At 41.0% G+C, this 18,996-nt stretch overlaps 1 protein-coding gene across 1 annotated transcript in view; it reads left to right on the forward strand.

Moving 5' to 3' along the window:
* The window catches only part of SEMA3C (semaphorin 3C), a 179,571-nt gene that overhangs the window by 81,559 nt on the left and 79,016 nt on the right, over positions 1–18,996 (forward strand). Inside the window, exons 3-5 of the mRNA XM_044280127.1 lie at positions 8,922–9,082; positions 13,312–13,374; positions 18,829–18,948. Of these exons, the coding sequence (XP_044136062.1) occupies positions 8,922–9,082; positions 13,312–13,374; positions 18,829–18,948 (344 nt within the window). The remainder of the gene's footprint in view (positions 1–8,921; positions 9,083–13,311; positions 13,375–18,828; positions 18,949–18,996) is intronic.

Genomic DNA, 18,996 nt, shown 5'->3' on the forward strand with positions numbered 1-18,996 from the left:
TAATACTTTGTCGACAGTGGAGTGCTGATTACACGGCACGATCTGCCGCCGACAAACAGGATTTTTAAACATGTTGAAAGACTCCAATTACCTAATGAACGAGCGTTTGCTCATTCATCGGGTAATCGGTGGCTGTATTGCACTGCCAGATCATCGCTAACAAGCTCTCATACAAAAACACTTGCTAGCGATGATCTTAGCAATTATCTGCAGATGTGATAGGGCCTTTAGGTTCATTAAAATAAAGGAATGCTATAACATTTGTCAGGGAACTGATCTGAAGCTGATGGAAACAGAACCATTCTATTGCTCTGTACACTAGATTTCCCAACCCCTCCATTCACTTGCACACTAGCTTCGGCCAAGCTTGCATATGTTCTAAATAAGGAGACGAGGAAACAAAAGGATTGAGCATGTTGAAATCTAACAGCTCAATCCTCTTCTCACCCAACAACACCCCCGTACACATTAGAAGGTTAGTTTGTCCTACTGAATTCAGCTGATATTAAAGGGAGTCTATCACCAGGAAATTCACTATTATACATGCACCATGACTTGTAGAGCTAGCTTAGCTGATTGTAATGATATCTTTCCCTTAGTGATTTCCTCCCTCTTCTTAATTGATCGGGCCAGATCCCTCTCACAGTGCACTTAATTGTCCATTTACATATTTATAAAAAATAATTTGGAGGATATTTATCAGGACTGGTGTTTCCATAGACCAGGCTTGGTCCCCCTTCACTGAGTAAAATGTGCCTAATTAGACTCATCTCTATACGCTAGAAACTCAAAATATACATTAGTTTCTGTCGCATGTTATAGTAAATCAGGAGGATGGTGGGAATCCCTGCCCCTTCCCTCACACTAAGCCCCACCCCTTTTGTAAAATTTGCATTTTTTTGGTGCAAATATGGTGTGCACCATAATTTGATACTTTTTTACATCATAATAGTGATGTAAAAGCTTTAATAAATGTCCCACTTTGTCTCGAAAATGAAGCAACAGATCACCAAGTGAAAGGTTTACATTCAGATGAGTCTGGTCTAATGTCTGGTTTATGTCTGGTTTAACTGGGAATTTCCTGGTGACAGACTTCCTTTAATCTAATGTGTATTGCCAGCTTTATATTTCACCATGGCAAGAAATATTCTACTATTGTCCAGTGTCAGATTGGGGTTCCTGGGACCAAGAGAGGAAATCACTGGTATTCTCAAAGCCCAACCTCTATATCATAAATAAAGTTTAGTGGGCTTTGAATTACAGAAGTAGACCCTAGTGGCAAATGATTGGCTTCAAGGCAGTCAAATGTTTTTTTCCCATGGATTTTGGGGGCCCATTATGGTATTAGAGCCTGGGCCCACCTCAGGTACACTGATTGGCCAGTCCGACACTGCTATTACTTTTATGTCTACATATTACATTTCTTGAGTATATCCAATTGCTAATATATAGCCCCAACATGTTCCTCACCGCTGTGCCCAGATTATAATCATTCTTATCTTTCCTGGAGTTTACAATGTAATTTCAGAACTAGACCGCTGGAGTAGACAGGAGTGACACTAGTGATATACAAACTCCATGCAGAGGTTGTCATTATGGTCACCAAGTTACTATGAGCCCTAAATTCTTGTGTTTAAAACTGGGTAAGAAATATAATGAAGAATCATGTGGGTTTTATTGATTATTTAGTTCGTGATGATTACTATTACTTTATTTTTATTTTTTTGTGAACAATAATTTTTATAAAAAAATTGTACTTTATTATATTGATTGTTTGGTATGGATGCCATAGAGGGAGATCCATGCTGGTTTGGTTTGTGAAAAAAGTATTGAAAGGCCAGTAGTGGTTATGTTTAAGTAGGTGCTAGACATACTATCAAATGATTTACCGATTATTTCACCATAAAATGCAAAATATGTTGAAAATATTGCAGTTCAATTCATTTTCTAGAGATTAATAGTCTCACTTTCCCAATGCAAAGACAGCCAGCTCAAGTTTAACCCCTACTGGCAGAACGACTAGAGCAGAATAGCGTAATCCTTCACAGCTGCTGAGGGGATGCACATTACAGCTTTGGTTACCCAAGACTGGAAATGCGTAAGTTGGAGCAACTGACGGAACGCAGAGAAAATGAAACATGGGAGGGTAAAGAAATATCTCCTCTGTGTATACAGCTCACAAGTGTCTGGCTCTAGTGTGAAGTATGAGGCTCTGATATTCTATAATCATTACGTTTTAAGTGATTATTTTATACTGTACTGTACAACCCTTGGCATCCTGATTTACAAGACATTTTGTCATGGAAAATTTCAAAAAGCAACATTTACTGGTAAGTCATTTAAATAAGGCACTGTCAAAGGCATCTTTATGTCTGCTTCAAGCTTCAGGGCTCATTTGCACAGATGGATTTTTGGTCCATGTTTGCAAAAAGATTGCTTGTTTAAGATGCTGGGATCTTACCCAGGTTTTATCACATAATATACTGAGAAAGCATGGACATATTGCCATGTAAAGAAGCCCTAAGAGCAAAAAGAAATGCCAAAAGCCCTTTGTGCGGTGACTTGACACTTTGAGTGAGCATGTCTGTACAGGTAATGTAGATGTCAGGTTTCTCATCAGAAGGGATATTGATCTGTTAGGTGATGTTCTCACATACTGGTTGTACTGTGGCTGCTGCATTGGAGATGACAACAATACAGATTTAACCCTTTAACCCTTTTAATTATCCAAGATTGTTTTCTTGTGACACATTGTACTTCATAAATTTCCAAAACCCACTTTTTAAGGACCCGTTCAGTTCTGAAGTCACTTTCTGAGGCTTACATAGTGGAAACCCCCCATAAATGACCCCATTGTAGTAACCACACCACTCGAGTTACTCAAAACTGATTTTACAAACTTTGTTAACCCTTTAGGTGTTTCACAAGAATTAAAGGAAAATAGAGATGGAATTTCTAAATTTCACTTTTTGGGCAGATTTTCCATTTTAATCCATTTTTTTCTTTAACACATTGAGGGTCAACAGTCAAACAAAACTCAATATTTATTACCCTGATTCTGCGGGTTCCAGAAACAACCCACATGTGGTCTTAAACTGATGTAAGGGCACACGGTAGGACGCAGGAGAAAAGGAGCGCCATATGGTTTTGGAAGGCAGATTTTGCTGGACTGGTTTTTAAATGCCATGTCCCATTTGAAAGGCCCCCTGATGCACCCTTACAGTAGAAACTCCTAAAAAGTGACCCAATTTTAGAAACTAGGGGATAAGGTGCCAGTTTTATTGGTACTAGTTTGGGGTACATATGATTTTTAATTGCTTGTTTTTTTTGTGAGGCAAGATAGCCCAAAAATGGCACCGTTTTATTTTTTATTCATCTGACAGGGTAGATCATGTGCTATTTTTATAGAGCAGGTTGTTACGGATGCAATGATATCAAATATACCTACTTTGTTTGTTTGTTTCAGTTTTACATAATAAAGCATTTTTGAAAAAAAATATATGTTTTTGTGTCTCCATTTTCTGAACGCCTTATTTTTTTTATTTTTCTGCTGATCTTGTGCAGGGGCTCTTTTTTTGCTGACATTTTTATTGGTACTATTTTTGGGTACATATGATTTTTTGATCATTTATTATAACACTTCATGGGGCAAGGTGACCAAAAAATTGGTTGTTTTGACAGTTTTTTATTTATTTATTTTTACAGCGTTCACCTGAGGGGTAGGTCATGTGAAATTTTTATAGAGCAAATCGTTACGGATGTGGCAATACCTAATATGTATACTTTTTCTTATTTATTTAAGTTTTACACAATAATAGCATTTTTAAAACCCCAAAAAATGATGTTTTAGTGTCTCCATAGTCTAAGAGCAATAACTTTTTTTTTTTTTTTGACAGATTGTCTTAGGTAGCGTCTCATTTTCTGTGGGATGAGGTGACGGTTTGATTGGCACTATTTTGGGTGGAATATGCCTTTTTGATCGCTTGTGTTGCACTTTATGTGATGTTAGGTGACCAAAAATGGCTTTTTTTGGCACAGTTTTTATTTAAAATTTTGTTTTTACGGTGTTCACCTGAGGGGTTATATTATGTGATATTTTTATAGAGCAGGTTGTTATGGATGCCTCAACACCTAATATGTTTATTGTTTGTACCATTTTGTGGGACATGCGACTTTTTGATCGCTTGGTTTTGCACTTTTTGTGATGTAAGGTGACAAAAATTGCTTTTTTTTACAGTTTTTTTTATGGTGTTCATCGGTCAGGGTGGATCATGTGATAAATTTATAGAGCCGGGCGTTACGGACGCGGTAATACCTAATATGTGTGTTTTTAACTTTTTTTTCTATTTTCTATTATAAAATCAGGAGATTTATTTTTTAACTTGAAACTTTATTTTTTTTATTAAAAACTTTTTTTTTTTTGCTTTAAAAAACAACAACTTTATTTCTGTCCCACTCTGGGACTACAACATGTATTGTAATACATTGCCTGTTAGTGTATTAGGGTTCGTTCACACGACCGTGCCGTTTTTGCGGTCCACAGGAGGCCTATTATAGAAATGCCAATTTTTGTCCGCAAAACGCCCGCCCGATCACCATGATGTAATAGTATGTCAAAATGCGGCAAGTCACTTGCCGCCATGACGTACTATTACGTCATATGTCGGGAAGGGGTTAAAGAGGACCTTTCACCACGTCTGACATGGCTGTTTTAATAGCTCCATGCATTCCCCATGTAATAACAACTCTGGAGCATCTATTCTTATGACTCTATGTTGTGCCATTCCTTTATTATTTCTACTAGAAGTTATGAATGAAGTGGTAGCAGTCTGCAGTAAGGGTACAGAGGGATTGGTAACCAGTTGGGGGGGGGGGGGGTATATGTGCAGACTGACTCTACCCAATCAGTGCTGCAATTGTCAGCCTGTGCAGGGACACCGCCCCCCCCCCAACTGGTTAACACACTGGTTAACACACCCATCAACTGGTTAATGTAGCTATTGAAACAGACATATCAGGAGAGGTGACAGGTCCTCATTAATGCAATATGTGGTTTTAACATTTTTATATTGTGTTTTTGCCACATTTAAAGGGAACCTGTCACCGGGATTTTGTGTATAGAGCTGAGGACATGGGTTGCTAGATGGCCGCTAGCACATCCGCAATACCCATTCCCCATAGCTCTGTGTGCTTTTATTGTGTAAAAAAACCAATTTGATACATATGAAAATTAACCCGAGATGAGTCCTGTCCCTGACTCATCTCACACACAGGACTCATCTCAGGTTAATTTGCATATGTATCAAATTGTTTTTTTAACACAATAAAAGCACACAGAGCTATGGGGACTGGATATTGCGGATGTGCTGTCGGCCATCTAGCAGCCCATGTCCTCAGCTCTACACACAAAATCCCGGTGACAGGTTCCCTTTAAATCAAAGAGGTTATACAGTGAAAAAGGTCTAACAAAATCATTATGGATCTATGTAACTAAACAAACCATGGATGGGACCATTTTAAAATGTATCAGCTGTATCCTTTGGGTTATCTAGTTTGCTGCATTGGCATAATGAGCCACTGCATTATATTACTGGGTAAGAGTGATTTCACTATAGTGGTAAATTCTTCCGGCAGGCTGCTTCAGCAGAGGATCAACCTGTCGGAAGACATCGTAAAAAGTCAGGAGCACTGCCAGGCCCCGTTGGCTATAATGGGATTTGGTGGGGGTCAGGTAGTATCTAGCTATGTTGGATACAATATCTTCCAGCAGGCTGTTCAGCTGCCTTAACAGCCTGCTGGAAGAATTTACTGCTAGTGTGAAAAGTAAAGTCACTGCATGAGAATGCAACCTACGGTCTAATTATTGCGTTTTGAAACACATTGTTGAAATCTCTAAAAAAAAATAAAAATTCGCCAAGCTCACCAGCAACATCATTTGGTTGTTCTTTTTGTTAATGTACATTTATATTAGGCTACTTTCACATTAGTGTTTCTATTTTCCGTTATTGAGATCCGTCATAGGGTCTCAATACCGGAAAAAAACGCGTCCGTTTTGTCCCCATTCATTGTCAATGGGGACAAAATGTAACTGAACAGAATGGTATGCTCCAAAATGCATTTTGTTCACTTTGGTTGCGTTCCCATGCGGTTTGCAGCATGCTGCTGTTTTCTTTCAGTCATGGGATGCGGAGCAAGACCCACAATGCAAGTCAATTGGGACGGATCCGTTTAACTCTGAAACAATCTGACACATTAGTAAACGGATCATGGATGACTTTCAGTGGAGTTCATGACGGATCCGTCTTGGCTATGTTACAGATAATACAACCTGATGCATTCAAAATGGATGCAGATGGTTGTATTTATCAGTAACGGAAGCGTTTTTGCTGAACCCTGCAAGAAATGCTAGTGTGAAAATAGCCTTATATAGATTTTTTTGTGGAAAACTCCTTAAAATCCACATGTCTATTGTGCTTACACCGTGTTCTAAAAACTCCACAAGCAAGAAATAATGGTGCATTTGTATACCAGAAAACTGGTGTAAAAAAGTCACAACGTTTTTAGCACACCATGGTTGCGCAAAATTTGGTGACTTTTTGGGGGTGTAGAGCCTTTCTTGCCACCTTTTCAAAAAAATGAGCGGAGCAGGGGTAGCTACAGCTTGCCCGGCGCATTTATTCCAATATACGGCAGGGAACTGGTGTATGGCATGCACTTTTTAACAAGTGTGGCGTGTCTGATGCCAGCAGAAAATGGATCAGATTCAGCATGTAATACGCGGCTCTGGATGATGTGTCTTTTCATTTAGAAAGTAATGCTATAAAATGCAACAATTATAAAAATACATTATATTATATGATATACAGTGTGTATGTGTGTATATGTATATATATATATATATATATATATATATATATATACAGTACAGACCAAAAGTTTGGACACACATTCTCATTCAAAGAGTTTTCTTTATTTTCATGACTATGAAAATTGTAGATTCACACTGAAGGCATCAAAACTATGAATAAACACATGTGGAATTATATACATAACAAAAAAGTGTGAAACAACAGAAAATATGTCATATTCTAGGTTCTTCAAAGTAGCCACCTTTTGCTTTTATTACTGCTTTGCACACTCTTGGCATTCTCTTGATGAGCTTCAAGAGGTAGTCACCTGAAATGGTCTTCCAACAGTCTTGAAGGACCGCATCGAGACGGTTGAAACGTTGCAGAGGGAATAAAAGATCCACCTTTTTTCACTTTATCTGGAGTGCTGCCTCATCCTTTTGATATATATATATATATATATATATATATAATGTATAATATAATGCATTATATAAAAATGCAACATTTTTTTTTAGTAGAAAACATTTTCAACACCATTCTTGATATCTCGCTATATTGCCAGAGGATGTGCTTAATTATGAAGAGGCGCATAGCTGATGTAAGCCACGATGCTGTGTTCACGAAAGTGTGTACCCCGTGCCCATGCTGCAGACCACAAATAATGGTCCGCAATGCACGGGCACCAGCGATATGCACGCCGTTTGCAGATGCAGACCCATTCACTTCAGTCCGCACCGCAAAAAAATAGGACATTTTCAATTTTTTTCCAGTGCGGAGGCACGGACCGAAATCCCACTTAATCGCTCTGTAGTGCTTCTGTGGGCTTCCAATCTGTACCTCTGCAACGCCCCACATCTGGCGGATTGCGGACCCATTCAAGTGTTTGCTGGTCGCAATAAGGGCACAGGCCGTGCATGTTTGTGTGCATGAGCCCTTAGGGTGGGATCTTTCCAGCAGGGCTTCAAGCAGGCTTGGATCTGTGATGTTCAAGCTGGGAGGGGAGGAAAAGGCAGAGACCTGATGCTACAGACACTCCCTGGGAGTCTTGCGCCGGGGATGTAAACACAGGGTGCGGGTCACAGATTGCATCCTCTGACTTAGAGAGGACCTTTCACTAGAATAAAACATCTAAACTAACTATACAGACATGGAGAGCGGCGCCCAGGGATCTCCCTGCACTTACTGTTATACCTGGGCACCTCTCCGTTCACCCGTTATTGCCTCCGGTATCTTGATATGTTAGGCTCCACCAAGTGGAACCTGCCGGCGTCTCCTTCTCCCATGCTGTGGCCAATCAGCTCATAGCCTGAGAGAAAAAAAAGCCTCTCAGGCTATGAGCTGAGCGCTGCGATTGGCCAGCGCTACAGCATGGGAGAAGGAGACGCCGGCAGGTTCCCCTGGGTGGAGCCTAACTATGAAGATACCGGAGGCAATAACGGGAGAACGGAGCGGAGCCCAGGTATAACAGTAAGTGCAGGGGGGTCCCTGGGCGCCGCTCTCCATGTCTGTATAGTTAGTTTAGATGTTTTATTCTAGTGAAAGGTCCTCTTTAAATAATGCAGTAAAGTTGATTATTGGTATTATTATTTTTTTTGTGTAGCCAAAAAATCCCTTTCAATAAATGTAAGTGTTTTTAGAGTGAAGCCTATTATCAGATCAGAAACATAAACTTTTTCCTAGCTCAAGCGTTCTTCATACAGTGTAGAGATAGTATACAGAATGAAAAAATCACAGTAGAATTGAAAGAAAACTGTTGACATGAACAGAAACCAGGCCTTGACAAAGCAATGCGAACAGCTTCAAGTACAAAGGGAAATCTTATGTGTGGTCCAAAGAATCTCAAGAAAGTCAGCCAGCATTGTAACATTTCTTCTGTAGCTTTAGATTACAGTAACTGCTCTTCTATGCTTCTACCAATGTGTGAATAGCTCACCTGACACATGCACGGCCATAGAAATACTTTCATGTAGCAAATATTGACCCAATGCTTTTAGGTCTTTGTGGGATTTATCTAAGAAATCGTAACCACCAGTGTAAATATTTATAAATTGAATTTTTTTTTTTTAATAGAGCTTCAACAGACAAAGACGTCAGAGTTTTACAGTATATCCCAGGGCCCCCTGGACTACAGAATATTGCTAATGGATGAAGATCAGGATCGAATCTATGTGGGCAGCAAAGATCATATTCTGTCTCTCAACAATAACAACATTAGTCACAATCCTCTGAGTGTAAGTGAATAATACCCTTGCTGAGTTAACATCCACACGTCATATCCTTAACGATTTTGCATGTAGGGTATCCTATGTATCGGTATAGGTCATCTTATTACAGTGCTGTTGTACCTGAGAAAACTCCAACTCTAAATATTCCAAAATCCCACCCCATACGTGAAGAAAATAAGATTAAACAAAAGAATCCAGATAGTGCAAGGCCTTATATATAGAAGTTAGAAATACCTAGTAAATCAATTACTATGTTGAGGACGAGAGCACCTTGAGGGTCCTGTATAGTACACAGAATATAGCTGATTCATCGAATTTTACAAAAAAATTTGCTGCGTGATGAATTACTTTGTCACGAAGCGCATTTCTTTGTAAGTAGTGGGTGCAATGACAGGGAGCAGCAATTGCACCGCTTCCCGTCATTGTACCCCTGAGATGCCGCGTTTATGCATGATCGTGGCAACTGATATTAATAACAGAGTGTAAAATAAAAACAAATATTAATATTTACCTTATCCATTTGCTTGCGATGGGCTGTCCGCCGCCATCTTGCTTGAAGGTCTGGCGTAAAATCTTGCATGGCCCGAGATGATGTCATGACGCCGGCTGGCTTTGTGACGTCATACGTCACCATGCACATGATTTTGGCCGAGATCTTCAAGCAAGATGATGGTGTCCGGCCTGTCACAAGCAAATGGATCAAGTAAGTATATTTTTTTTACACAATTTCAGTGTAAATCGATTTGCTACTGCGAAGCACGAGGAAATTCGGCTTAACGGCGAATTGAATTTATCCTGAAATTCGAATCATCACTAATAGCCGCCCTCACCTAGTATCCAAAGGAGCAATTCTCATGGCCCAGGTGAATAGCAGCACAGCAGCACTAGAAATAGAGGATAGCACAGTACGTGTAGCTCAGGTAAAGAGCAGTACACACAGCTTGTTCTTTATCTCTGTACTACTCATCCACTACATTAGCATGTGAACTTCCATAATATAATGCCTCCTGAATGACTCTCCAAGTGTATAACTGAATATATCAATTTATTTTAAAATTGCATTATTTCTTTCAATTCAAAGCACAGTAATAGAAAGTATTAAAAAATATAAGAAGCTCTCTTTTGTATCGATATACCCTGGGAGAGAACAAAGGACTCCTTCATTGTAGCAGACTGCTATATTTCATGTGTAAATGAGCACTGTCTAGAACCAAGTTCAGTAAGTGCTGCTCCTTTTTGAAGATTTATGTAGCGAGAATGTTACAGATGTGATACAATTCACTTTTATACTTAAAGGGAACCTGTCACCGGGATTTTGTGTGTAGAGCCGATGACATGGGTTGCTAGATGGCCGCTAGCACATCCGCAATACCCAGTCCCTATAGCTCTGTGTGCTTTTATTGTGTAAAAAAAACAATACATATGCAAATTAACCTGAGATGAGTCCTGTCCCCGAGATAAGTCCTGTATGTGAGATGAATCAGGGACAGCACTCATCTCAGGTTAATTTGCATATATATCTAATCGTTTTTTTTACACAATAAAAGCACACAGAGCTATGGGGACTGGGTATTGCGGATATGCTAGCGGCCATCTAGCAACCCATGTCCTCAGCTCTATACACAAAATCTCTGTGACGGGTTCCCTTTAATGCTTACATTGTTTTAATGCAGTCTTACATGTCTCAAGGTTTTAGAGAGCCCAGCAAAAATGTTAAAGGGCATGTGTCAGCAGATTTGTACCTATGAACCTGTTACATGTGCACTTGTCAGCTGAAGGCACCTGTGTTGGTCCCATGTTCATATGTGCCCTTTTTGCTGAGAAAAATTGTGTTTTAATATATGCAAATCAGCCTCTAGGAGCAACAGGGGCGTTACCATTACACCTAGATGTTCTGCTCTCTCTGGAACTGCCGTGCCCTAAGTACTTTGATTAACAGGACCAGGCATAATGAAGTTTTTACTGCCTTCAGCTGCCAAGTACACATGTAACAGGTCAGCCAGTTTCATAGGTACAAATCGGCTGATAGATGCCCTTTAATATTACACAGATAATGTACTATAGGTACATAAGAAGGTAGGTAGGTAATACAATTGTTATGGTGTTCTCAAGTGTCCAGCATCTTGGAATTTCCGCAGTGAATAATTCACTGTAACTGTACATACAAAGCATTAAAGAGGACTTATCACCATAAAAATGTAGTCCAGTCTGCAGGCAGCAGGTTATAGAGCAGGAGGAGCTGAGCAGGTTGATATAATTTTATGGTAAAAGACTCAGTAAAATTCTAATTTATTCATATAAAATTTTCTTCATCCTGAGCCAAGGAGTTATGTGGGTGGTCTACTCAGTGACTGACCACTTTCCCTGTGTGGGTGTGCATAGACGGATAGCTGTAAGTCATTTATTAGTCCTGCGCACAAAACTCCTTAGCTCAGAATGAACAGGGATTTACAATGAATTTAGAGGAATAAAATGTAAGTAAGGGCTCCGTTTTGCAGTCCGCAAATTGCAGATCCTCAATAAACTAATACTGGCAGTGTGCGTTCCACATTTTGTGGAACAGAATAGCCAGCTCTACGACAGAAATGCCTATTCTTGTCCGTTTTTGCATGTTATATGTTTTTTGTGGGACCGCGGAAAAGAATTACGGATGCGAACAGCTCATGGTGTGCTGTTCGCATCTTTTACGGCCCCCTTAAAACGAATGGGTCCGCATCCAATCTGTAAAATTGCGGAACAGATGCAAAAACAAATATATGCTCGTCTGAATGTGGAAGGATTTGACTTGAGCCATTAAAGAATGTTGGAAAATGAGAAATAATGCAGAAGTCTGAATGCAGCTCTAGAGAAAAGGCACAAAATCAGGATTTAACTGTAACCTGCACCTAAGAATGAATCGTCTTACAGTACAGTGAGTCTTCATGTGGATGTGGGTTAGCTCCTTCCCCTGCCACCCTCGCCAGTAACTGATGGCTGATGTGTATACATCACCTCTTCAGACACTGGCTATAGGGGACACTCTATAAGCTCTCAATATCTAAGTTAGTTACAATAGCATTATATGTTTATGCCGAATTGAGAAGACCTCTCCCTCTAATACGCCACTACTAAATAGGTCAGCATACGCAGGTGACTGACACTTTGAAGTGAAAATTACATTAATATCCAAAGCACAGAAAAAGTATAATGGAAACATGCATTAAGTAAAGGATGCAAAATACTGACCAAAATGGCATTATTCACAAAATTGTGAATGAGACTTTTTATGTATAAATATAGCTTATAGCCTTTGCCCTAAAGGGGTTATCCCATGATTTAATGAAAAATCTTCTGCTGTACGTGCACCAGAACCAGGGGTGGATTGAGAACTTAAAGTGGCCCTAGGAAAAAACTAGAAGTGGTCCCATGTTGTAGACAGGTCCAACTTGACAGTAAGCAGGGCCAACACAGACCATCTATACCATATTGCTGCACAAAATACCACCCCAGCAGAACCAAAGACTGGAGTGAAACACAATAAACTGCCCCAGAAGAATTAAAAACCACAGGGCAGCACAAAATTCCTCCTCAGAAGCTGCCCTTCTGTGGTGGTCAGCACCACCTGCCACGTTCTGTCCTTCTACTGAGTTGCCTCAGTCATGATGGCAATAGAGTTGAATTCAGGAATCGGTGGATTACCTGTGGTCGCCAGCCAGGTACATAACACTTGACAGCCCCAATCCGCCCCTGGCCAGAACAGAAATCTACTACAGCCAGTGGCTGGAATAGATTTCTGGTGTATTGTGCACCATGTGCTGGTCTGTGGAGCTCCTGCCCATGGCCCACCTCCTCCTACTTCGAAAAAGTGTTTAGCTTTTCAGAAATGGCTAAAAGTTGCAAATTGTCCCAAAAGGAACTTGGGATACAATTTTAGACTTTTCTGTGCCAAAAACAACTGATTAGTACATGACGCCCTACAGGTGTTTTAAAACTGCAAAATGGCTAAAAGCAGCACATGCTGAATGTCTGCATGACCAAGAGAGACTCTCCGAAGATTAGTATTTACTCTGTAATACAGACCATGAGAAGACAGCCATATTGATACAAATGTCTGTAAAATAAAGATTTCATTACATTCATTTTATAAGCTGTTCTCAAATATAATGAAAGTTTGCAACAAGATATACGTAAGACAAACATGGCTTATTTTTCCATAATAATATTGCGTGTGTTCTTTCTTTTTCGTTTGCAATCAGGTTTTCTGGCCGGCTTCTACAAACAAAGTTGAAGAGTGCAAGATGGCTGGCAAAGATCCCACAGTAAGTCAGTGAGGAGAATGCTTGTCCTGTGAGTCAGGTTGAGGCCTCGGCAGCCAAAGGAACATTAAATAAAGGGCGTAGATTTTACCAGTTATCCCCCATGGAGTGATAGCATTTGAGCACTAATTTCCACAGAGTTATAATCCAGTTCTGTACACATAATTGATGCATTAATATGTACATTCATCAGGCGAAGCAGATGGCATTTGGTAATTCCTGACTTAACGCTTATAAAATGTGTCTTTAATCCTTATGAATATTAATATGTAATTTTTTATTAATATTAATAGTATGCATGTTAGCACATTGTGTTACTGTTATTACATGTAAACCACACTGGGTTTAGAAAACTGCTTCTTCAGGAGAAGGCAATAACGGAACTGCAATATCTTCCCTGGGTAGGTGTCCTTATTTGTAATAGCAGCTCAGAATATCTCCCTGTAGAGACAAGATGTTTTTTACATGAATGGACACATGATAAACTACAGATCTTTTACCGAGAGCAAAAGCCGTAAGTGCTGGCCCGATATAGCAAGACAGATGGAAACCACTTCAGATCTTTGTACAATGCATTTATTATGTCCCAGTTACCAGGCATTACTGTCAGGTTGTTCTTTTTACTTTTAACTTTTTTCAACACGTTTTATGAAAAGATGCAGTTACAACAAGAAATAAAGCGGACTGCAGTCTCATAGGCACAAAGAGTGCCTCCTGTGTGTGCTATATTCATAAAGCATCCAGTAGATCATGCCACAAGTCTCTTTATGTTGGGTTTGTGCGGAATGCCCGATATAAAAACTAGAGACACCAAGATAACAAAATAATAAGTGCAATTTTTTTATTATTTATTAATAACTCATAACTTTGTGAGGGAATCTTTAAAGAATTAAAGGGGTGGTGCATCATGCTTATATTAAAGGGGTTGTCCGAGTTCAGAGCTGAACACGGACATACCCTTATTTTCACCCCGGCAGCATCCCTGAGGCTAGCATCGGAGCATCTCATGCTCCGATGCGCTCCCTAGCCCTGCGCTTGATCGCACAGGGCACGGGCTCTTTTGAGTGTTCGGTGATGTCACCGACTCTGATGGGCGGGCTTTAGCGCTGCCCTAGCCCTTTTACTGGCTAGGGAAGCGCTAAAGCCCGCCCATCAGTTTCGGCTTCCTGGCAGCCCCATGGAGAGCCCCGGTACGTCACTTGAACTCCTAGAAATGCCTTTGCCTTGTGCGATTTAGCGCAAGGCAAAGAAAAGCATCGGCGCATGAACTTTCTTTTTTTGGTTGTACATGAATATATAACCTGCCTCACAGGGCTCAGTATAGAAAAGTCATTCTCCCACGGAAATACACAGGATAAACTGTTAAGGTTTTATGGTGCAGTAATAGCAGACGGCTTACATCATATTACTGTAATGTCGGCTCAAAGTCTTTACTGTTTAACTTCAGAAGAGAAATGTAAACTTGTCTGCCGTTACTAATACCTGCTTGACATAACGCTGGAAGTCCCCAACAATTCCGGACTGCAACATTTCCTGCAGTCCCTTACACGTTGTCTAATCTGGAACTTGCTAACTGACATCAGTAATCAGACAAAATATTGTCAGCATTGTATTCAGCTTGGAAAGGGACAATCTAGGGCGGATTGGCCATTGACTGTACAGGAAAATATCCAAGTGATCTGGTTAGATAATGAAGTCATGAGACTAGCCGTCCTAAAGCAGGCAAACGTGTTATTGAAGACCCAGTACACTATGTGACATCACTAGTACCGCTTCTCATCCTTATAGCCATTACTAGCGATGAGCAAAGTATTAAAAAATATGATTTGGCTACTTTGCTGAATTTTGCAAAACAATTTGCTTTGTGATTACTTTGTCACGAAGTGTATACTTTTGTAAGTAGTGGATGCAATGATTGTACCAATCCCCGTCATTGTACCCCTCAGATGCCGCGTTCATAGGTGATCGCAGCGTCTGACAGTAATAACACAGTGTAAAATAAAAAATAAATAAAATCATACTTACCTTCATCAAGAGCCGGGGCTGCCGCCATCTTGATTGTAGATCCAGCTCGAAATCTCGCGTGGCCCGTGATGATGTCATTACGTCAGCCTGGTGTGATGACATCATACATCACCGTGCATGGAATTTCCTCTGGATAGATCATCAGCATCTCATCAGCGGGGATCCGACACGCGGGACCCCCGCCGTTCAGCTATTTGAGAAGGCAGCGCCGCGGCCTTCTCACTGTTTACCACTGGCCCAGTGACGTAACGACTAGTATCACCTAGCGTGGGCGGGGCTAAGCTCTGTTCACTTGAATGGAGATTGGACGCGCCGAGGCCAGTTGATACTAGTCGTGATGAAACTGGGCCAGCGGTAAACAGTGAGAAGGCCGCGGACCCCCGCTGATCAGATGCTGATGATCTATCCAGAGGATAGATCATCAGTTAAAACAAAGTGCAGAACCACTTTAAGTAATATGCCCCCCCACACTGCCTCACATTAAGTAATTTGCCCCCACACTGCCCTCCATTATGTAGTTTGCTGCATTTCCAGGAAATGCATTTTAATGCTCCATGAGTCATGGAGCATTAAAGTGCATTTCCATCTTCTGTTCAAGCTTTAACCTGGCTGGACCTGGAGGCCCCAACCACCCCTAAATATAATAAATACTATAATGGGGTATTAAATTAAATTAAATATAAATATAAAGTCAATATGCGCTCTCTGCGCTACCTACCACACCTCCTCCTCCCTCAGACACGGCAGTGGCAGGTCTGACTGGCTGTGTGAGTGAGTCACTGCTGTCACGTGACTCACCACCCAATCCATTAGGTCCAGACTCGCCCGCCGCGGCGCCACTCACCAGGTAGTCACACCCCCTCCAACACGTGACGGCCGGGCCGACGTGCTTGCGAGTGAGTCAGGAGAATTCCGGCGGCCGGCAGGTGACACCCTATTAGACTGGTGTCACTCGGTGCGGCCCGCACCCACCGCACCCCCCTCGCAACACCACTGCCCTGTACACATGTACTATACCAGAATTAGCTGAGCGGGCTCCTGCTTCTGTCTGTTCCGCTAGGCTAAGAGTCCTGCCTGTCAGATCTTAGCTTAGCAGAGCAGGCACAGGCAGGAGCCCGCTCCACTAAACTAATTCTGGCATAGTACATGGTTACAGGGAACCCATGTGGTATGCCAGGAGTTAGTAATTCTCCAGGGGGCATGCGCTCCTGCCCGTACTCCCTGCGCTGCTGCGGCCCCATTCTCAAATTTCAAACCCCATATGCCGTACACCGCTGAGCTGTCAGCTGTGTACAGAAAACGGAGTTTTAGGCTACATGCACACGACAGTTGTTTTTGCGGTCCGCAAATAGCAGATCCGTGTCCCTCTTTTTTTTTACATCCACATCCGTTCCATTTGTCCGCAAATTTTGTAGGTTGTGTTTCTGTGTGTCTTCAGTTTTTTTTTGCAGTCCGCAAAAAAAACCTGAAGGCTATAATTCTTGAAATTTTATATATACAGGTTTCCCAGCAACCATCCACAAAAAAAAAGGATGCAAATGACATACGGATGGCTTCCATTGGTCATCCTGCATTTTTGTGCGGCTCCATTGACTTCAATGGGTCCGCAAAACGATTATTGCGGACAAGAATAGGACATGCAATACTTTTTTTGCGGACGGGAAACACGGACAGCAGATGCGGAAAAGAAATGGATGAGTCCATCGCATTTTTAACGGATCCATAGAAATGAATGGGAAACCATCCGATCCGCAAAAAAAAAACTGAACGGAGGCCACAAAAAACCACTGCCGTGTGCATGTAGCCTTAAGCGCACAGGGAATAAATTGATTAATAAAGTACATTAGAAATAGTTTTATAGTTTTCGTTTTAGAGAGGGATCCATCAGTTCCAAAGAAGAGAATGGAGTGGGGGCCCGACATGTGCACTACCACTCCATTTATAGAGAGGACTTCTTAGATGAACATCCACATACTTCCTCGTGTAATGTTTCCAGGAATTTAATCCTCATTCATATTTTGGTTTTGTAGAAGGGCGACGCCTAAGTAAAGAGTGTCTCTAATATGAGCAATTTCCTGCCTAAACCGATTGACAAATTACATGTAAATTTAGCAGAATGGTCACGATGGAATGGTGTTATTTGTCATGTGCTAAAGTCCAAATCATCATGAAAAAACAAGTTATTAGTCAGTGTCAGTGACAGCTTGGCAGCAAGCAACCTGGCAAATTGCAGCTGGTAGAGAGACATGCAGTTTACAATATGTGGGTCTGCTGAGCATATCGTCAATGTACGTTTCTAGGATGCATGACAAAAATAGAGACTTCCTTGGCTATTTGATACCTAAGCAGATATCACAGGCTTCACTTTGGTTAACGCTGTCTATACTCACAAATTAAACATCTAGCATCATTGATATATCCAAGTAGTCAGGTTAAAGGGGTTGTTTGGATTCAGAGCTGAATCCAGATATATCCCCATTTTTACCCAGGCAGCTCTGCTGATATGAGTATCGTAGCAAAGGCTATTTTGGAGATCTAGTGACGTACCGAGCTCTCCATAGGTAAAGGTAGGCGCAGGCAGTGAGCCCGGTGACGTCACCAGCACTAATGTAAAACGGCTAGGGCACTACTAAAGCCCACTCATCAGTGCTGATGACATCATCGGGAACACTGCTAGGCAGAAGCCTCCACCTAGCAGTGTAAAAATATTAACAAAAACATTTCTTGCCCTGCGCAATCCAGTGCCAGGCAAGGCAGAGCATCAGAGCATGAAAATGGGGATATGTCCGGGTTGAGCTCTGAACCCGGACAACCCCTTTAACTATAGATGACTAATAGTTGAATATTCATATGCTAACAATGGCCTGCGGTTAAGAGTTTTACAAGATTTTTATACTGATGACATGTTCTCTGGAGGCAACTCTTCCTAGGCCAGTGACATCATGTTTATTGGTCACATGGCTTATTTGCAGTTTAGTCCCATTTAAATTAAGGGCCTGGGCCAAGATACCAAGCTTGACCACTATTCAATGTACGACACTGTGCTTGGTAAGCTGTGAGGATCCGTAGCACTCTCCAGGATGTCCCAGCCTCTTCAAGTAGTGGATTGGCAGGGTTGCTTGGAGTATAGACCATCAATATTGAATTAATAGCATAAGGTTGGTTTCACGCAGTGTCTCTTTGAAAAAAAGAGCCACTGGAATTTTTTATGCAGTTTTTTTTTACCATAGCCTTTATATTTCTTTTGAATGCACTTGTGTCTTTGGCTCAGAAAACCATATGAAAAGCTCCAACGAACACTGTGTGGAAAGACACCCAAAAGAATAAATTGATGGCACATCTAGCTCAATGCTGGGAACCTTTTTGTAAAATGCACTATATATTTATTAGAATTATATAATCAATATATGTTTTATCTCTTTACTCTTCCAGCATGGCTGCGGAAATTTCGTACGTGTAATTCAAAGCTTCAATCGAACTCATTTGTACATTTGTGGAAGTGGAGCCTTCAGTCCTATTTGCACATATGTCAACAGAGGGCGCAGGTCTGAGGTATAGTACATATTGCAGCTCATTTCTGATATGAGGTCATATTAGTTA

This window comes from Bufo gargarizans, chromosome 2, assembly GCF_014858855.1.
Source record: "Bufo gargarizans isolate SCDJY-AF-19 chromosome 2, ASM1485885v1, whole genome shotgun sequence".
Lineage (NCBI taxonomy): Eukaryota > Metazoa > Chordata > Amphibia > Anura > Bufonidae > Bufo > Bufo gargarizans.